This window comes from Lynx rufus, unplaced genomic scaffold (genome assembly GCF_022079265.1).
Source record: "Lynx rufus isolate CCGP_SWC_20201006 ecotype Redwood Valley unplaced genomic scaffold, mLynRuf1.p SCAF_23, whole genome shotgun sequence".
Taxonomy (NCBI): domain Eukaryota; kingdom Metazoa; phylum Chordata; class Mammalia; order Carnivora; family Felidae; genus Lynx; species Lynx rufus.
This window is the reverse complement of record NW_025814838.1, coordinates 3,104,799-3,126,260: the sequence shown is the minus strand read 5'-3', so window position 1 is coordinate 3,126,260 and position 21,462 is coordinate 3,104,799. Positions and strand designations below refer to the sequence as shown.

Below are 21,462 nucleotides of genomic sequence, written 5' to 3'. Positions count from 1 at the left end.
TACCTCCCAAGCCCTTGGGCTGAGTTACTGATGGACTCGGTTAGGCCCCCAAAGTTCTTACAGACCCACAGATGGAAAGGGCTGGGGTAAACCGTGCACTTTTCTTGAGGGCTCTGAGCCAGGTGCTCAGCAGACACATCTCAGTCACTTTACTGGCCCCTCGCCAACCTGTGGCCAGCTGGTCACCCGTGCGGCCAGTCACGAGTCACAAGTCCTTGCACTGGCCTCTGGGCTCTTGCAAGCCCAAAGAACCTGGCCAGGCCCTCCCCACATCTCTGGCACATCGACTGCCATCTGCCCCAGTCCGATTCTCCAGAATTCTCCCCCTGCCCCACTCCCCTTGCACTTGCCACCAGCCTCCCCCTCCCCTAGCACAGCCTGGACAGGCACGTTTTCCTGCTCAGGGAGGTTGACGGAACATTCCCTCATGGTCAGCAGGCTTCAGTACAAGTTCCCTCCTGGACAGCAGGAACGTGGCCTGGAATTATGCCACTGGGGTGTTTTACTCCTACTCTTTGAGGTTCTTGCCTTTAATCGCTTTTGCCATAAAGTGTCTGTTTCTTTCATTTATCAGAAATATTACTGAGAGTAATTACCCTTCATTTTTTAGCTAGCATCCTTGGATCAACTTTGTCACTTTTAACTTAAAGAGATCTTGCTATTTTTAACCGATTTAACTGGTTTTCCCCCAGCACCACTAATTTGCTAGGCTTTAAACTCGGCCTGACAACCTTCTTCTATTCTTTTTATGTTTATGCTCACCTTTTATCCTTTCTGTGTTTCTGATCTTCGTTCTTTTTAATTCTACTCTCCTGGTTCCAAAACTCTTTTAAACCTTTATTTTATTGTGTGTTAATCCTTCTTGATATGGCTCATTTCTCTTTTTTCTTAGCTCGTATACTTGAATCCTACTAGAACTTTTTAAATGTCGCCTTGTGCCATTTGAATGATCTTAAGTTTGCTGTACCCTGTTACAAGTGCTTGCTGGTTTTACTTTAATTTTTAACAGCTTTATTGAGCTACAATTCCTATTCCACTCCATTCACCATGAGAAGCGTACAAGTCGGTGGTGATGTAGTGTATTCCCAGGTACGTGCACCTGTCAACCTGTCACCAGGCCGTTTTAGAATGTCCTCACTGCCTCAAACCTTGTAGCCGCTGGCACCCGTGTGGCCACCCCGTAGCCCTAAGCACTTATTAATCTCCTTCCGGATTCCCTATCCTGAACTTTCATCAAAATGGAATCACGCTGTAATGGCCTCTTGTGAATGGCTTCTTTCTCCATCGAATGGTTTTGCAGCCCTTGTTGAACATCAGCCGACCATCGATGTGTAGGTGTACCTCCGGACTGTCGGCTCTACTCCGTGGTCTCTATCTCTGTGCCGGTACCGTGCTGGCTTGATTATTGCTGCTTTGTAGTGGTTTTGAAATTGGGAAGTGTGAGTCTTCCCACAGTGTTTGATTCTTGTTTCCCAGGATTAACTTTCCGGGCACCTTGCAATTCCAGATGAACTTTGGATTAGCTTGGCAATGTTTACACATAGGTCAGCTGGGGTTCTGCTAATTCGGGGAGTGCAGCCATCTGAACTAGGCTACCTCTCCAGATCCGTGAACAAGGGAGGTTTTCCCTCTTGCTTAGATCTGAAATTTTGGTCAACAATGTTTTGTCATTCTCAGAGTATATGTTTTTATGCTTGTTTTGCTTGAATGTATTCCCAAGTATTTTATTCTTTTTGATGCTGATGGGAGAACTGTTTTCTTGATTTCATTTTTGGGTTGCCTGTTATCAATGAACGGAAATACAACTGATTTTTGTATATTGATCTCGTGTCCCGCTGTCTTGTTGAACTTGTTCCTTATTTTTTAAGGGCCCTGGGTTAATAGCTACATCACGAACAGGGTGATACAGATGCTAGGGCCCCTCCCCCATCCTCTTTAATGCTGGACCCGCCTCGTCACCCAACCTGGAAAACCCGCTGACTGACCGCCTCCATCATTAGCCGCGGGGGTGGGGGGTGGGGGGGCGGGGCACGACTTCTGTCAACTGCTTCCAGTTGCCATTATTTTATGAAGGATCACGCCATTAACTTCTCTTTCTCTTCCCTTTTGTTCTCAGCCCAACTGAATAAATACAGTCTGACTAGTCCACTCTTGAAGACTATAATCCAAATTTGCAAAACAGATCAGTTCAGGGTGACTGTTTTCATTACTCAGACTCCCCCCACCCCACCCCGCCTTTCTGCAAAGCAGATCACTGCAGCTTACTGTAATGTATTTGAAATATGTGAAATCCAAACTATTTACAGCTTTTAGAAACAACTCGTATATATCCAAGCACACCTGTAAATTTATACGAAGTAATCCCTCATCTTTACTTATTAAGTCTTGTCTGCTCCCTAAGGCCTTAGAGGGAAGGTTTATATTAATTCTGCAAAGTGGGATGACACACAAGGCAAAAAAGACTAAAACTGTGCCTTCATCCCTTGTCTCCTGCCCAAGGAAAGTAACTGAAGTGCTACCTAATTAAATTAAATTTGCTAAGCATTTGCTTAGCCCTACTCTGTTCCAAGCAGACCCTGCACGGGTCTCAAGGATAGAAGGGATGTGAGGAGTGTGGTGGCTGCTCTCAAGAAGCTACTTAGTGGAAAAAAGTCACACAAACAACCAAATCACAGCGTGACAGAGGAAGTCAGGGGAACCCAGTCGATAAACCTGAGCAGCAGAAGGTGGGTGACAAGCCCACCGGGGAGAGATGAGCCCCCTGGACAGTCAGAATGGGCTCACCGTGCTTGTGGGTGACAATCTAAAATTTCCAATCGTCATTGTCTTAGGTGCCTGCCCACTAAACCCTGCAGAAGGAGCCAAAGCCATCATTACCATCAGTACCCAGTCTCGGAAGCTTCTAGTCCCAGCACCAGGCCTCAAGAAAACCCCGACCACAGACACACCTTCCAGGGTCAGGTCAATGACATACCAGAGTGAAGCTGGCTATGGGCTACATAGCAGGAAGCGGGGTGTCCTTGGGGAATGGGGCCTGACCCTTTACTATTAAAGAAATGCAGTTTCACGTTGCCTAATTTCATTTGTGCAGGCAAGTTGAAAGGCTGACTTCTTAGGTGCAATTTCTGATTTTTAAAAGACCGGTAACCTACCCAATGAAAACAGATGCTGTGAGCCAAGCAAAATACATTGCTACATGTGGCCGTTACCATTCTGTGGCCCCCGCTGTGTGTGCACGGTTTTCTGGCAGCCCCATGACACTCTGGAAAGTTGTATTATTATCTCCAGAAAACCCTGCTCAGGAAACTGAGGTACAGAGAGGTCAAAATTTGCTGAGAGTCACCCCAACAGGAAGTGACAAAATAAGAATTCTGACCCAGGGCTGTCTTACATCAAAGTTCACTCAGGTGTCTCAGTTGCAAGCGGCTGGCTTGAATTTCCAGGGACCTCAAGCCTGGGAGAAGCTTTGCTCCGTGGCTGCCCGCCCAGCAAGAAAGGTTATTTAAGGGCATTTCCTTCTTAGTTTCTCTACTTTAAAAATATAATCAATCCAGTCTGTTTATTTTTAATGTCTTCTTTGCAAGAAATCAGGAAATAAAGATGATTAAGGGCGCTTAGATGGCTGAGTCATTGAGTGTCTGAGCCTTGATTTTGGCTCAGATCATAATCCCAGGGTCATGGGATTCGGCCCGGAGTTGGGCTCCATGCTGAGTATGGAGCCTGCTCAAGATTCTTTCTCTCGGGGCGCCTAGGTGGCTCAGCTGGTTGAGCATCTGACTCTTGATTTCAGCTCAGGTCATGATCTCATGGTTTGTGAGTTCGAGCCCCACATCGGGCTCAGTGCTGACGGCAATGAGCCTGCTCCAGATTCTGTCTGTCTCTCTGCCCCTCCCCTATTCGTGTTCTCTCTTTCTCAAAATTAAAATAAATTAATTAAAAAAAAAAAAGATTCTCTCTCTCTTGGGGCGCCTGGGTGGCTTAGTCAGTTGAGCATCTGACTCTTGATTTAGGCTCAGGTCATGATCCCAGGGTCATGGGATTGAGCCCTGAGTCAGGCTCCATGCTGAGCCTGGAGCCTGCTTAAGATCCTTTCTCCCTCTACTCCTTTCCCTCCGACTCACATGCAGTTTCTCTCTCAAATTAAAAAGAGGGGGTGCACCTGAGTGGCTTAGTCGGTTAAGCGTCAGGCTCTTGATTTTGGCTCAGGTCATGATCTTGTGGTTTGTGAGATCGAGCCCCATGTTGGGCTCTGTGCTGACAGCATGGAGCCTGCATGGGATTCTCTCTCTTCCTCTCTGCCCCTCCCCCACGTGTGTATATGTGTGTGTGCACGCTCCTTCTCTCAAAATAAATAAACATTAAAAAAAAAAGATTCTCTTCCTCTGCCCCCTCCCCTGCTTACACTCTAAAATTAAAAAAAAAAAAAAAAAAAAAAAGATTAACAGACCCACAGGCAATGACTATTTTAAGCATTCAGATAATCCCACTTCGAGTCAAATGCACTTAAGCCTGGGACTTTTGTCCCGGCCACAGGACCCAGCAGTACTTCCCGGTGTTCTTCCTCCTCAAAAGGCTGATGCCGCCCACCCGTTCCTGAGAAGAGGGATGCCAGGTATCCAACCAGTCACGTGTGCACTCGGCACTGAAGGGACTCAAAGGGGAGGTGCCCTCTAGGAGCTTCCCCTACGCCCCTGGGGGCTCCTTCCCTGGTTTATTCACCTGTTGGATGATAATATCGGTGTGTTCCCATCTCCTCTCCCCATCTGAGACTTTTCTCAGATACAGGGAGCCAGTTAGGGTGGGCAGTGACTGATAGGTTGCCCACAAAGTCAAGCTTACAGGCCCCAACCTTTTTTTCTCATACACCTTTTGGTTTTCCTGGAATTAATAACTTCATTTTTTCCCACTGGCTTGGTTTTCTGTGTACCTGTCACTAATTCACACGCAGACTCTCTGCCGACATACAACCTTCTCTAAACACATTCACACCCACCGGGCAACTGATCCTTTGCGTGGACTTCCGTCCCTCCTGGAGCCCCCTTCTCCTGCTCCCCTGTGGACGGGCTGCCCTCGTGCCGGTCATGGTGACTTCCCTTCACCACCTTCCCATGTTTCTCCTGGTCTCCTCACTCCCTGGACCCCATTTTCCCCGCCTCTTGTTTCAGTCTGCTGTTTGACGGTGGGCATCCTCCTGCAGCTTCCTGAAAGGGAACATGGGAGACGAGCGGTTTCAGATTCCTGATTTTCACAGCGCATCGATGCAAAAGCTGAATAAAGGAACTCCAGACTGAAAGTCCATTCCCTTCAGAAGGAAAGCACTGCTCCAAGGCCGCCCAGCTTCGGTGACTCCCGGGAAGTCTGACGTCTCCTCTGTGGAGGCTCTTTGGCTCTGGGTTTCTCAAGTTCCGGGATGGTGGGTGTTGGTGTGGGTTTCTGTTATGTTCTTCATGCTAGGCACCTGATAGGTCTCTTGCTCTAGAACCTCCGTGCTGCAGATCTAGGAGAATCCCTTGTGTCATTTCTCATCACCTCCTCCCCTCTCCTCCCCTGCCCACATTCCGTCTCCCCCACTGTGAGCCCGTCGTGCGGGCTGTCGGACCTTCGAGGCTTAGCATCTTGTTTTCAACTGAGCTCTACTTCCCGCCTCTTTTGAGTTTCTGAGATCCTTCTCAACTTTATCTTACCACCTTCCCTCCCGCTAACTCTTTCATTGCGATAAGCTGATTTCTTCTATTTCCAACAGCTCTTTTTTATCTTCCGTCCGTCCCCCCTTTACAGCTTCTCGCTGTGTTTTCACGGATGCGACGCCTCCTCTCTGCAAGTCCTTCCAGGCTTTCCTCTGCTCCTCACTTTGTTCCTAGTTCCCCCACTTGTCTCTCTTACATTCCTGTTAGAGTTCTCAGATGTTCAGGGAAGTATTCAGTTGCTGCCTGGAGCCTGTGTTCTGGATGTCGTGCAGGGTGAGGAGGAGCAGGGGAGAGGCTGTCATGGTGTGGGGTTCCAGGAACGGTGAGCGGGCAGGGGCCCGCTGTGTTGCTGGGATACCCCTAGATTTCAGCATCTGGAGGACGTTTCTCGGACAGGTCGGTCTCTGCAGGAAAGCAGCCTCCAGCCTCCGGCCTAGGGGACGGTAAGTCTGGCCGCCAATGTTCAGGAGCCACATGGGGGGACCGCAGTGAGGGGACTCTCACCTTTTTGTGTCCCATTGCCAGCACGGCACCCTGTCCCCGGCTGGGTCTGCCAGCCCAGAGACGCTCTCATGCATCTTATCCTGAGATAAGCCCAGACTTGTGTGGGAAAGGACTTCTACCCCGGCCATGCAAAGCAAGGGAGGGGACCTGGGGAAGCGGCAGCTTCTTGCACACGCTGCCAACCAACCCCCTCGTCTCTGGCACCATCCAAACTTGTGCTCAAGGGTACCTGGGATCTCCACATTTTTAGTTAATTTCGGGTGTGGAGGCATCAATCCTTGGCTCTTGCCATACACAGGCATTCAGGTTCCCCAGGCCGCTCAGTCTGTTACCACGTGTTCATCTGCCTCGAGCACCAGAATACTGTTGACTCTGTGCTGTCATTCCTGCCCTAGCCTCTTTGTACCTGCTGGTTTATTCCTTTTCTATCCCTTGTTGTCACTAGGGAGGAGTTTGGGGAGAGTGCAGATACATGAGTATACTCCATCTATCATCTTTCACTGAAAGCTCTGACCCTCGGCTCTTTAAAATGACTTCGGTTGGTCAGGAACAGCATGGTGTAAAAATCAAGGATAGAGAAAAATAAAGCACTAAGGAAGGTTTTTAAAGTTTTATAGTCTCTTGTCCTTAGTTTAATTCTCTTGGAAGGCTCGAATCCCACATCTGTCACTTACGATTGCTCAACCTTTTGTAAGTTACTAGCACCTCTTAAGTTTTATTTTCTTACACCTAAAAGGTGACCCTACCACCTACCTCGCAAGGGCTACAGAATGAGATCATGCAACACAGCTGAGGGACTTCCAAATGCTGGAATGAACAGTGGCTTAGCGTAAGAAGGAAAACACGAACTTGATTTTGGACGCCACGGAGCAGAGATGTTGGAGGGACACCGACACGGAGATGGGTGCGGGCCCTTAGGGTTGCTTTCATCCAGCAAACATTTCCTGAGCACTTTTGCTACAGGAGATCCTAAGTCAGGCACTGAGGAATGAAGACTCGACCAAGTACGTGAAGTCCTCCCACCGCAAGGCCAAACGTAGTGACACAGAAAGGCTGGAGCTTGGAGGGGAGAAGAGAAAGCCGTCTGCGCAGCCAAGGGAACAGAGGCTGAGACTCTTTACCTTTCTTTGTCTTACAAGGTCCACACTCAGGGTGAATCTCTTGTAAGGGGAGAGACACCACCTTCGCGAGGCCAGCATTCAGCATGTACTGGTACAGCCGCTTAAACGTCCTTTCGCACAGCCCCTGCCAACACACAATTTAAGAGCTGCCATCAGATACGAGCACGGTGTTTGCGACCACTAAAGTCATGTGAACGAACACAGGCTCAGGACCTGAGTTAACCGATTATCTTGAGCGACGAAACACTGGAGGGGCTAATGAGGAAAGACTCCAAGCTATGCTGTCAAGGGAACAGAAGAAGGTGTAGATGATTCTATAAATGGATACATAGGGGTGGGAGTGAGGCAGATGGGAGCAGAGCCAGGAGGCTTTTCGCTGTATACTTTTTCAGTGGTTTGGTTTTCTAACCAAGGAAGTGTATCATTAACACACACACACACACACACACACACCTCTCACAGGCAATGGAACAAACAGAAAAAAAGATTCAGGAGAAAGAAAATTGTAGTCTATCAGTGAAGTTTCCACAACGTGAGGATGATCACGTGCGCCCCACCGCTCACAGCTCTGCAAGGCAACGTGCCCATAATGACCCTACGTGTCCCCAACTGCAGGGGTTACTGATGTGCAGCCTCCAGTGCAGGCCATGCTTTTCCATCTGCATGTTTTTGAAAATAACTGATTTACTTGCCAACGTTGGAAAGTGAGAGATTTCATACATATGCAGGTTTGTGTGTATATATATCATATAAACATATATAAACATATATATGTGTGTGTATATATATACGAAGCAGGTTCTAGCTTCTCCTAGAAAAAAAATCCAGCAACAAATCCTAGGACTGGGGTTCCTCAGAGCAGCAGTCAGAGGGAGCCACGACAGGCAGGCCCATGCACGGTGGCCCCATCAGCCTCTGGTACATTGGAGTTGAAGGTCACCAGTTATGTGCTGTCTTCTCCTACAGTAGTTACCAGGAGGGTTACATATTTCTTGAATCCATACCGAGAGCAAAAACATTTTTTACACTCGGCCTGTTTCATTTGTTCATAAATCCATCCTGGCTGCGACGAGCATTGACTTGGCCACCCCTGGAGTCATGAGGCCAGTTCCGGCTGCTGTAGGCCGTGGGCTGAATGACAGGAGGCACTTACCACTAAGAGCCTTTAGTGGAGTCTTACGGGTTTCCTCTCACTCTCTGGGGGAGAGAGAGGGAGTGAGATGTCTGCGGGCTGCCGCCACCACATATGTGATCAACTCTCAGAGCAGCCAGTGCCCCAGCCCTCGGGCAGGAGGACATACGGCTATCAAGGAATTACAGATGACTTACATATGGCTCATCCGAAGCCACCGGCTTGTAAATGGGATCTCTTGTTAATCTAGCTGTGCCCTCGGCATCATGGAAAGACCCTACGGAAGCTCATCCATCAAACCCCAGCCCCTAACATAGGGTCCTACGTCCTGGACGATCCCAAGCGCGGGAGAGGATGATGGAGTCCTGCCCTCCGGGGGGTCTGCCATCAGGGTCTCGCACAATCTGCCCAGCAACAAGGGAAAGAGGCAGTGTGAGCCTCCCCCACTCCCCCCAAAGGACAGCATGCCTATTCATGGCATCAACCTCACGTGTTGGCTAATTATTCACCAAATCCTGCTCCGCTTCCTCTGACCCTGTTTCCGGCTGCCGATGAGACATCACTAAGTCAAAGTCCCAGAAGACCGTCACGCTCAGCAAATCCTAACATCAAATTTGTCATGCGCCTCGTCCTCGTGCAAACGTGTTCCTCCTTCTGAACTCCCTACTTTATTCAGACACTCATTCCACAAATACTTACTGAGCGCCTACCATGGGCCAGGCAGCGTCCGCCTGGTGGGGCTTCAGCAATGAACAAACAGGCACGGTCGCTGGTCCCCGGTCCCTGCTCTCGGGAGCCTGCCCTCCAGCCCCATCGGCTTCAATGAGGAGCCATTACTCAAGCCGGACAGCAAGACTCCTTCTCTTTCACTCACCTCCATGTCCTGGCCTCAGGCGCTCACTCCGCCCTGCTAGCTCCTCTCCAAAACATCTCCCTTCTAGCGGTCATCACCCCCGGCCAGAGTCAACAGCATCCACCTTGCCACTCACACCTCCAATCTCTCTTCTTCTGCCAGGTTCATTTCCTATAAACACTCTTCCCTCCTCGTAACTTCTCCGTCTCTGAACTGCCACCGGTGGTTTATGAGGCTGAAGGCCACAAACCAGCCCCTCAGCCCGGTGCACTAGACCTTTCTTAGCGCTCCAGCCACATTGTCGTTCCTCCTGCCTGAGCACACTGCCGCCTGGCGACGGCTCGGTTACTGCGCCTCTAACAACCTGCTGGAGCCACCCTCCCGTGCCCGAGTTGCCATTTCTTGTCTGTCTACTTTGGGAACACTTCTTCACAGCCCAGCTCAGCGGCAACTTGCTCTATAAAGCCTCTCCCAGCTCCCTGAAGCAAGCGCGTCCCTGCGAGGCGCCTTCGAGCCTGAGCATGTGTTCGCACGTCTGCCTCTCCAGTGAGACTGCTCCACGACAGTGGGAGACCTGTCATCCTCACTAATTTTTGTCATCGAAGTACAGGACACAGTTATGACTCAAAGCAGACATCCACTAAAGTATCTGCTGGAGGAATAAGAGAACAGCGCCCTGTGACAGTCCACTCGTATCACTTAGTCCGCAGTGCTGACCTGGGACCCGACCTGCCCGGTCTCCGCATGCCCGAGTGACCCAGTAGGGCGGAGGGTTTCAATCACCGATGTCTGCTGGACAAGAAATATGAGGAACAATGTGGGCAGAGATTTGTTTATTAAATAGGGATTTTCTTCATTTCTACTAGAATCTCTCAAAAGAAAGACGTATTTTTCTTTCATTTTCCACTCTTCATGGAGACTCAGATACCGAAAAATATTTCTGACCACAAACAGCAGTGCACATGTAATGACAAATGACAAGGGCCTGGTGTCTGAGAGGTGGCAGGAAGGAAGGGGCTGGCGGGGGGGTGGGCGGAGGGGTGGCTGGCCAGCACACAGCTGGCTCTAGCTGACTGCCATCAGGAGAGACTGCAGGCCCAGGCTTGACGGAGCCTCTGATATGTCAAAGGAAGCAGGGAACTTAGATTTGTCTGTGAAATCTCAGTTTAAAAAAAAAAAAAAAAATGCCAGGTCAAATGTACTTTTAACAACATATAGGCCAAATCTGACCCCTAGGCCTCAGTTCCTAAGCTCTGCCTCAAACAGACTTGGGCATGGGGGCCTGTGTGGCTCAGTCAGTTAAGCATCTGACTCCTGATTTCTGCTCAGGTCATGATCTCAGTCGGGAGTAGGAGATCGAGCTCTGTGTCGGGCATGGAACCTGCTTAAGATTCTCTCTCCCTCTGCCCTTCCTTGCTCGTGTGCTCTCTCTAGCTCTAAAGAAATAAATGAACAAATGAGGGGCTCGGGCGTAGAGGAGATCTAACAAAGAGAAGAGGCCCATTTCCCTCTATGACGGAATCAGAGATGAGGGCTCCACTCACCAATGCAGGAGGTGAGGAGCAAGGATTATTGTTTTTTTTTAATGTTTATTTATTTTGAGGGACAGGGAGGGGCAGAGAGAGAGGGAGAGAGAATCCCAAGCAGGCTCCAAGCTCAGCATGAAGCCCAACACGGGGCTCGATCCCACGAACCACGAGATTATGACCCGAGCTGAAATCCACAGTCGGATGTTTAACCTACTGAGCCACCCAGGCGCCCCAACCCTGATATTGATAATCAGATTCCAAATCACGGTCCTTTGTGGGCTAATCACTATGACCCAAACAGGCTGCCTTTAAACTTCAGGTTTAAGTTCCGCTGTCTAACCGGCAGGGCAATTTGTTTCTCTCCCCTGTCTAATGCTGGCTCCACCAAACACTGTTCAAATCAGCCTGGAGGCCACATGCCCCCTCCGTGCTTTCCTCCTCCCCCCACCTCTACTGCGGGGCCCAGAGACTAGGCCGGTGGGTAAGCACTTCTCTCCCCGTGCCATCACACTATCATTTCAGTATTAAACCAGTGTGATGGAATTAGAAGTGTGCTCACAGAAGTACCCCTAAGTACCCAGGTCCACCATTCCACACGAACTTATACCGCAGGGCCTCGAGGAAACCCTGGGGAAAATGGGGGCCAGCCTAGGGCAGGAAGGCCTTCGATGAAGGCCTGGGCACTTTTTCTTTCTGTGGAACAAAGGAAGATCCCACTCGCTTCAAGGTTAAGGACGGTTAAGTCTGCGAACAGGGCTGATTACAAGCCACCATCAAGGTACACTAAACAAAGATGTCCAGGCTGTGGCACAGTTCAGTCCAGCCCAGAGCACAGGCAGCCCCGGGCACTTACCAGCTCTTCTCTCAGCCTGCCTAGGGTCTCCATCTGGTTACTCCGTGTGCTCAGCACACCCGAGAGCTTCTCCATGAGGATGTCATATTTGCTCCTCCTGTGAGAAACATAAAACAGCTTGTCTGGTCAAACCTATTGCTAAAGAATGCCTCGCAAGCCTTCAGTGACCACATCCCAAACTACAGAACCTTCATCTTTGGTCTCGGCCACCATCCAGTCCACAACGCGCACTTAGTGGGGCAGAGACCGGCTCTGAGTGGCTCAGTCACATGGCCAAGGGCACCTAGGTAGTGGCCGTGTACAAACTAGACCTTTGGGCTGCACCCGTAAGGATTCTTCAAAATGCCTTATGTTTTTATAATAGCATCAAGTTTAGGACGGACCTTAGGTATTTCTATATAAATCGCTTGGTGAAGGAGGGGATTATTTCATAAAGAAGTGAAACAGGTTTTCTAAACTTCAGACTCAAGACAGGAACCTAGGTCCTTGCCCACATCCAGCGCTCTGTTCGCTGTATCATGACGCCTTTGATTCTGAAGGCTGGCCTCTACTCTGACTTCACTGGCCTGATCAAGCCCACCTCCCACCTCATTTTTATTGTATAGAATCATAAATGACTGCTTCCAAGCTAATGGCCACCAAGGAAGCTATGAAAGAGAGCGGCGGGCTCCCGACTATGTGTGCCTGGGGAGGCTGGGGGCAGGGTGTAGCTGGGAAGGTGATCTTGACTTTAACTGGTCACAAGCTCAGGGTCATGGAGGGCTTATGTATGGGATACAGAGTCTGCACCCACTTCTCCACTTCGACTGCCTCTCAACACATGAAAGGATAAAGGAAGGCACAGATATTTACTGCATGTGAATTAACACCAAGCACTGAGTCATGGCCATTTTCTAGGAGAAGAAACCGTGGTTCAGAGAGGACAAGTGCCTTTGCCCAAGTAAGGGGCAAAGATTTAAATACAGATCTTGACTTAGTCCACTGTTAATCTCTTCCACCCACAGCTGCCGCCTACACCAGGTAGGAGTCTAGTGATACTGTATTTAACTAGTGGAAAGTAAGACTAAATAAATAAAATGCAAACTGTCGAAGCATGATTCTCTCTCCAGTAGGATTTCTAAAATACAGGTTTGACGACAAATTTGGAATTTTGACAGGAATACAGTGATATCATTACTCCTGGAAACCCTTAGTCAACAGTCTGCCTACATGTATATCAAGCACTTTCTTTGGGCCCAGGCCTGTGCTAGGCAGTGGACATTGTCGACTTTAAAACTTATACTTAATCCTGAGTGTTCACTCACCTCCCACTTGGAGAGCATGCCTGGCCACTGGTAATGGGCAAGGTCTCTGTCATTCGGCTAGGGGAGAATCAAAGTCATTTCCCGTGGTCCAGGGAAAGGAAGGGCCTGCCTACTGCCTCTCAAGGATTCCGTGACATTGCCCGACTCCACTGTGGAGCACTGGTGGCCAGGCGCTCGGGGGCTCCCGCTTACTCACCCGAGGGCCACCTTTTCCAAGGCCTACTCCAGCTCGATCCTTCCCTACCCTGGTCTCTGGATGTCTCACCAAGGAGGCCATGAGGTGCCGGAGGGCAGGCTGAGGCCTGTCTTAAGCGTGGTGGAACACTGCTTTCCCCCATTCCTATGCCAGGCAGTCACCCCAACAGGGAGCAGGAAGGAGTCAGAGACTCACTCCCAGAAACCCTCATCCTCAGAAGGGAATGTACACATCTCACCACCCTGCTATACTGGCTGGACCAGGACCCGAGGCTAAATAGCAACATCATCCATGGTGATCACTCAGCACAACCTCCACATCTCACCATCTAGGCTGATTATGAGAGTTGCGTGTTGGAAAAACATGCCAATTTTAAATTGGATACAATTCAATCTCAATTCTGTCACCAAAACAAATCTGATTTGACTGATTTGTTTTTATTTTTATACTCCTCCCCAAATTTCACCAAAATGTTAATAGTCCCTATTGCTGGGCAATGGGGTTACAGGAATTTTTTTTCCTTCTTTTCAATATAATCTCCAAATTTTCTAAATCAGCAAGACTTATTTTCACAATCAAAAATAGATAGTAAATCTCTTTTAAAAAGCTATAGTCTAGGGCACCTGGGTAGCTCAGTCAGTTAAGCGTCTGGCTCTTGACTTTGGTTCAGGTCATGATCTGATGGTTCATGAGTTCAGGCCCCGCGTCGGGCTCCTCACTGAGTGTGGAGTCTGCTTAAGATTCTCTCTCTCTCTCTCTCTCTCTCTCTCTCTCTCTCTCCCCACCCCCCGTCCCTCTCTCCCATTTGTGCTCATGTTCTCTCTCTCAAAATAAATAAAGTTAAAAAAAAAAAGAAAAAAGAAAAAAAAGCTAGTCATGGGCACCTGGGTGGCTCAGTTGGTTGAGCATCCAACCCTTGATTTTGCCTCAGATGATGGTCCCAGGGTTGTGGGATCGAACCCTACATTGGGCTCCATGCTCAGTGTGGAGCTTGCTTAAGGCTCTCTCCCTTGGGGCACCTGGGTGGCTCAGTCGGTCAAGCGTCCCGACTTTGGTTCAGGTCATGATCTGATGGTTCATAGTTCAAGCCCTGCTTCGGGCTCTGTGCTGACAGCTCAGAACCTGGAACCCGCTTCGGATTCCGTGGCTCCCTCTCCCTCTGCCCCTCCCCCACTCGTGCTCTATGTCTCTCAAAAAAAAATAAATAAATGTTTAAAAAAAAACTTAAAGGATTCTCTCCCTCCCTCTGCCCCTCCCCTGCTTGCGCATGTACGTGTGTGCTCATCCTGTCTAAAATAAAAGCAAAACATAAATCAATAAAAGTAAAAAGCTACGGTCGTGCTGTGATTTAGCCTCCATGGTTTGTAAAGGCCTAACGTGCAGGGCAGAACGGAGTGCTTTGGCGTTCACACGCTATACCTGTCCACGTGAAACCGATTCAGGAGGAGGAGGATCGAGTGCTGCTGGGCTCCGGTGGGTAATCGGATCACGTGTGACTGCATCGTAATGAGCCCGTTTTTGTTCAGAATTTTCCGGTGATAGTGGAGCTTCCCGGCATCAACCCTGGAGGAGAGGAGGAGCGTGGCTCTGTCATTTTTGCTTTGCTGGCTGCTTTCCCCCAACAGCACAGAGGGCCCCTCACCTGAACGTCAGTGCTAGACACACACTGTAGCACTGGCTAGTCCTACCCAGCCACTCTACGACGACAGTCACTGTGGGACAGCAGCCTTGAAAACAACAGCCATGCCTCAGCCTAAGAGCACAGCCGAGGTCCCCGGCAGAGGCGGACGGGGGATGGGGGTGGAGGCCCAGGGAAATGGGCACGGGACGGACGGTGGGGTGGGCGACGATGAGGGTTAGTGATGACACCATCAAATACAGGTGCCCAATCCTGTAGTGGCCAATAACTAGGGGGACTATACATCCTGATTTGCCCGGCGGTCCCAATTTATGCCCACTGCCTTGGCCTTGCCCTGGGGCCCCACTCTCCACTCTCAAAATGTCTGGTTTAGATACTAAATTATAGGGTCACTCCAGGGTCTCTTCATACACAAAGCCCTGCACTCCCAGTCAGCATAGGTTGCAGACTGCCCCAGTGGCAGGGCTGAGAGGAAAGGGGAAGGAGGTAGGTCAACAGGCCCATGCTGGGGGGCAGGGCACAATCATCAGGGAGCCCTGTCAAGCGAATTATCCCCTCACTTGAAAGCAGTGCTGTGGAGGTCACGCTGGAGCTCGCCTTGCCACCGGGACCGGCCCAACCGCTCCAAAATGCAGTAGGAGAAGTCAGGGAGCTTCAGGTCGGGGTCACCCTCCAAGCCTATCAAGGCCCTGTACCGCATGTCCTGGGAGGCGACGATGATCAGTCTCTTTCCCCACCTGTGGATCAGAAACGACCACACAGAAGAAATAACTTTAAGTGATTTGAAGAAAATATGAAAAAACAGGGGGTGCCTGGGTGGCTCAGTCAGTTAAGCATCAGACTCTTGGTTTTGGCTCAGGCCATGATCTCGCGGTTCATGGAATCGAGCCCCATGTCAGGCTCAGTGCAGAGCATGAAGCCTGCTTGGGATTCTTGCTCACCCTGCCCCTCCCCTGCACACTTATTTATAAATAAACTTAAAAAAAAAAAACAACAAAACCCTGAACCTTAGAGAATCATCATTTTGTGCTGCTTCTTACAGCTTTACAGTCCCCCCCATTACCCCCCATCAAGGCAGTTTCGGTGTCCAAACTGCAGCATTTGGGGTGAACAGAGCCAACCTTGTGTTCTCCTTATGTGGTGCCCTCCGAGGTCTCGTCAGGACACTCAGACCAAAGCCCAAACTCCCCAGCAGGGCCTGGTACATCTGATGCACCCTCCATGGCCCTGATGGTCCTCAAATGAGCTGCTTCCTCTGCCCGGGCTCCTACCCGAATCTGTAGGTGACGGATTCCTTCTGATCACTGGGGCTACTGCTTAGACATGACCTCCTCGGGCCTTCCCGAAAGTCTAGCCCCAGCTATCCCCTACCTGGCCATTGCCATATTCTTCACAGCACCCGGCACTCTTAAAAATGGTCGTATTGGGGCGCCTGGGTGGCGCAGTCGGTTAAGCGTCCGACTTCAGCCAGGTCACGATCTCGCGGTCCGTGAGTTCGAGCCCCGCGTCAGGCTCTGGGCTGATGGCTCAGAGCCTGGAGCCTGTTTCCGATTCTGTGTCTCCCTCTCTCTCTGCCCCTCCCCTGTTCATGCTCTGTCTCTCTCTGTCCCGAAAATAAATAAACGTTGAAAAAAAAAAAAATTAAAAAAAAAAAAATGGTCGTATTTTGGGGATGCCTCGGGGGGCTCAGTCAGTTGAGCGTCTGACTTTGGCTCAGGTCATGATCTCATGGTTGGTGAGTTCGAGCTCATCAGGCTCTGTGCTGACAGCTCGGAGCCTGGATCCTGCTTCGGGTTCTGTGTCACCCTCACTCTCTGCCCCTCCCCCAGTCGTGCTCTGTCTCTCTCTCTCAAAAGTAAATAAATGTAAAAAAAAAAATTTTTTTTTAAAGGTAATTTTTTTTTTTTTTGGCAGACATTCTTGTCCATCTCCTCCCTTCAAATTTAAGTGCCATAAAGGTAGGCACATGGTACTGACTTGTTCACTAGGACACCTTCAGTGCCTAGTATGATTGTAGTGCATAGTAGGGGCTCTGTGAGTATTTGTTAAGTGAGCAAACTAGCCTACCGAACTGGACAGATAAGCTTCAGAGTCAAAAATACAGGCACGCCTCAGAGATGTTGTGGGATCAACTCTAGACCATTGCAAGAAAGCAAATATTGTGATAAAGCAAGTATCACAATAAAGGTAGTCAAATAAAGTTTCTGGTTTCCGGTGCATATAAAAGTATGTTTATACTATACTGTAGTGTAGTGTATTAAGTGTGCAATGACATTACGTCCAAAAAAACCAATGTGTGTACTTTAATTAAAAAATACTATTGCTAAGAAATGCTAACCATCATCTGAGCCTTCACCAAATTGTAATCACCGGTCCCAGATCACCGTAACAAATATAGCAACGAAAAAGTTCAAAATATTGAGAAAATTGGGGTGCCTGTGTGGCTCAGTTGGTTAAGCGTCCAACTTCAGCTCAGGTCATGGTCTTTACAATTTGTGAGTTCGAGCCCTGCGCCGGGCTCTGTCCTGACAGCTCAGAGCTTGGAGCCTGTTTCAGATTCTGTGTCTCCCTCTCTCTCTGCCCCTCTCTCGCTTGTATTCTGTCTCTCTTTCAAAGATAAACATTAAAAAAAAAAATAAAGAAAAGGAAAGAAAATATATTGAGAAAATGACCGAAATGTGATACAGAGACACGAAGCGAGCAAATGCTGTTGGGAAAAATGGTGCCAACAGATTTGCTTGATGCAAGGTTGCCACGAACCTTCAATTTCTAAAAAACGCAGTATCTGTGAAGTGCAGGACGACGAGGTAGGTCTGTACCGAACTGGCTAATCAGCGGATTTGTAGTCCGTTGAAGACCAGACCCTGGAAGAATCGTCAGCTCCTCCTAGTGACTTGAGGTGTGAAAATAATAAAGAGGCCAAGAATACGTCCTAGCAAGGCATTTCAGACTGAGTGATGTGATGGGAGACAGGCCTTGTGGTTAGATGTCTAAACAACAGAGCTAAGAAGAATTAGACGCTGGCCCAGATTTGAGGGGTTGGTAGTCCATGAGTTCTTATACAAGGACCCTCAGTGATGCATTCATCTGGGAAAGGGAGCGCTTCCAAGTGGGGGTATCTTGATGCCAAGAAGTGAGTGAGTGAGGGGTTCTCTGCCAGCACACCCTCGTGGGATCTCTGCTCCAGGGCTTGGACCCCAAGAGTATGTGAATGGAGTGGGCCAATCTGCCCAAGATGTCAGCTTAAATTAGCAGATGAGGCCCAGTGGGTGGAGTCTCAGACTTAAGTGATGGAGACTCGGCAGAGAAACGGATTTCTTCTATCACATCCCTCAGACTGACGGTTCTCCTTCCTCCTACCCCACACTGGCTGGTTTCACTTCTACCACCAACTGGGCCAAAGATGAAAGAAGAGGTTGTCTTCCTTTTAACCTTACACTGTTTGTGACCTAAAATAAGTCTTCTGTAGAGTCATGGAAGTCGGCAGAATCCATCCTCAGAGAGAATGGTTGCGAACACCCATGAAAGAGACAGTCTACTTCCTGTGTCTGCACATCACAGACTTAGGACTTTGCTCTCTCGTCCAAAACAGGTTCATTAAGTTAAACTGGAAGAGGTCAGCTGGAAAAAGAAAGCTGGAAAACTGGGGAACAGGTTTGCTGCTTTTCACACAGGCTCAGATTTGTTTACTACGCTGTACTATCATAATCCCGACAGTTCCAATTAGCTGACTAAGGGACTCCTGCTAGGCTTAAAATGCTGAGTGTGGTCACCAGACAGGATGTCAAATACTGATTAAGCACAATGTAAAGTACCAGAGATGCCAAGATAGATAAAAGCGGTATCCACCTTCAAGGAGCTCACAGTCCACTGGAGGAGGAAGTCCAGAAAGTGAGCGATTATGCTATGATCCGACAGCTGTCAGAGAGCACCTAGGAAACGGCATACGTCCAGAGCCCAATTCCATCTAAGCTGTGCGTGTGAACGGAGCACAGTAACTAGGGACCGCTCTCACAGGAGGGGATGTTGAGCGAGCACTAAGCTTGGGGGCGGGGGAGGGGGGGGGGGCGGTGAAGGGCACGGAAGCAGAACCTGCAAGTTTCTGGAGGCACGTAGCAGTGCGCCTGTCCTGGGGGCAAATGGCCCGGCCGGGAAGCCTGGTGTGGGGTCGCAGGCTGGAAAGCAGAAGGAAGGAGAGCCCGAGAGGTCAGTGCGAGTCCACATCCCAAAAGGCCTGGCAGTGCCGTCCAGGGAGTTTGGATGCCATGACACAGGTCAGGGGTTAGAACTTCCAGACCAACAAGAGAGTCAATCAGTCAACATGCACTCTCAGGAGCCGATGCGGTGCCAGGCAGAGTCTAGATCCTAGAGATACAGCCATGAACAAACAAGAGTTTCTGCCCTCAAGGTTACAGTCTGGTATGGAAAGAGTGACGTAAATAAACACTGAAGACCATTTTTGGTACTGACGTGAGTAATACGATGATGTCTGGGCAACAGGGACATACTTTTTGAGGAACCAAGTCCAAGGCTGAATGAAGAGAAGGGGGTAGGAGATGTGAAGATCTGAAGCAGAATATTTTTAAGTTTATTTATTTGAGAGAGAGAGAGAGAGAGAGACAGAGAGAGGAGTGTGCGTGTGTGTGAGTCGGGGAGCGGCAGATAAAGAATCCCAAGCAGGCTCCGCGCTGTCAGCTCAGATTCCGACGAATAGGGGCTCGATCTCACGAACCGTGAGATCATGACCTGAGCCGAAATCAAGAGTCAGACGTTTAACCAACCGAGCCCCCCAGGAGTCCTGAAGGCAGAAGACCCTAAGCAAAAGGAACAACATGTGTTGCAGCCCTGAGTAAGATTAGCCCGGCGTGTTCGGGGCAAAGCATAGAGAGGGCTATGGGGGGAGAGCTGGGTGGGCAGAGGGTAGGCATATGGAGCCTTATGGGCCACTCAGCAGGGTGGGCAGCACTAGGTGGGACATGGCTCATGGTTCTGGCCTAAATACCAAGGGAAAATCACAGTCCCAGAGAGAGAGAGCACAAGTCGGGAGGGGCAGAGAGAGAGGGAGACAGAAGATCCAAAGCAGACTCTGCTGACAGCACAGAGCCCGAGGTGGGGCTCGAACTTACAAACCAGGAGATCATGACCCGAGCTGCCGTCAGAGGCTTGACCAACCAAGCCACCCAGGCGCCCCATGGATCCTATAATTTTTTTAAGAGGAGGTAGAAATCTAGATTTTAAATATTAGCAATGAAATAAAATTAAAAACAAACAAACCACCATGCTGGCTAAACAAAGCATGTCTGTGGGGGACATGCGGCCAGTCTTGAGCTATCTGTCCTGAGTGACCAAGGCACTTTCCACCGCAAGTCCATCTTAGAGAAAAATGTTCCATGCAGTGTGGAAAGTTCCGAAGAGGAGAGACAGTAAGAAGGGAGATAAGAGACTATTGTACTATTTTGAGCCCAAAGGGTGTTTGAGAAAACGTCAGAAGGTCAAGTCCACAGGACTCGGTGGCCAGCTGAACGTAGAAAGAGAGAAGGGGCCCAAGTTTGCGTCTTATACGGCAGGGGCGTGGGAATCCTCTGGAGCAGAGGGAAGACACAAAAGGGGCAGGAAATGGAACAGGAGGCAAGTTTGGGGTGAAGGAGAGTAATGCTCTGACTTCTGGGCGCACTGAGGAAGAGGTTACTGTAACTCCACACACGGCACTTGACAGACGCCTGGGGAGCACTCAGAGCCCTGGGGAGCAGCCCAACATTTAAGGGGTGGAAGGAAGTCGGGGAGTCCATGAGGGAGCTGGTAAGGATCGGCTAGAACAGGAAAATAAAGCAGGAAGCCATGGGACAAAAGCTTTATAAGTCCTTGATGGGGTGGAGAGGGCAAGGAGGTTACGGGCCCTACAGTGTCCACAGGCTCGTTACTAGGAATCTTTGGGGATAAGATTTCGGTGAAGTAATAAAGTCAGACGTCAGGACTGAGAGGGCAGAGGTGAAGGGGACAAAGAGTGAGAGTGGCTATTTCTTCTGGGAAGCTTGATCCTACAAGCGGCAGAGAGAAAGAGAGATCTATGGTCACAGGGGATCTGAGGTCAAGAGAAGGTCCTGTTGTAAGCTGTGTGAGTCACGTTAGGGCTGAGGAGACAGCACCAGCAGAAAGGCAAAAGTTGGAAATGACGAAGAAGGGGCACCTGGGTGGCTTGGTTGGTTAAGCATCCGACTTCAGCTCAAGTCATGACCTCGAGGTTTGTGACTTTGAGCTCCGCATCGGGCTTACTGCTGTCAGCAGTAAGATCCTGTCTCCCTCTCTCTCTGCCCCTCCCTCTCAAAAATAAATAAACATTAAAAAAAAAAAAGAAAGAAAGAAAATGATGGAGAAAGATGAGCTTCCTGAGAGAGGCAGGAAAGAGCAGGAGGTACAGGGAGCTGGGCTGGGGGGCGGGAAGGGGGATGGGCAGAGGAGGAGGAAGAGAAGCAGAGAGAGGCCCTAGACAGGGCCTGGTCCTGGTGACATGGTTTCTGGTCACCTCTGAGCTGGGGGGTGGGGGTGGGGGGAGGAAGAGATGTGTAACAGCTGCAAGTTGAAGATGGAAGTCAGGAGAGTTCACACGGGCAGCTTCTCCCTGTTCTGTGAAGCGGGGAGGGAGG

The 21,462-nt window shown here is 49.7% G+C and overlaps 1 protein-coding gene across 1 annotated transcript in view; it reads right to left on the bottom strand.

The window, feature by feature from the left end:
- GTF3C1 (general transcription factor IIIC subunit 1) overlaps nucleotides 1–21,462 on the bottom strand; it is a 74,882-nt gene that overhangs the window by 50,116 nt on the left and 3,304 nt on the right. The window contains exons 3-6 of the mRNA XM_047087124.1: nucleotides 15,379–15,555; nucleotides 14,599–14,742; nucleotides 11,680–11,776; nucleotides 7,313–7,436 (exon numbers count right to left, since the gene is read on the bottom strand). Coding sequence (XP_046943080.1) covers nucleotides 7,313–7,436; nucleotides 11,680–11,776; nucleotides 14,599–14,742; nucleotides 15,379–15,555 — 542 coding nt within the window. The remainder of the gene's footprint in view (nucleotides 1–7,312; nucleotides 7,437–11,679; nucleotides 11,777–14,598; nucleotides 14,743–15,378; nucleotides 15,556–21,462) is intronic.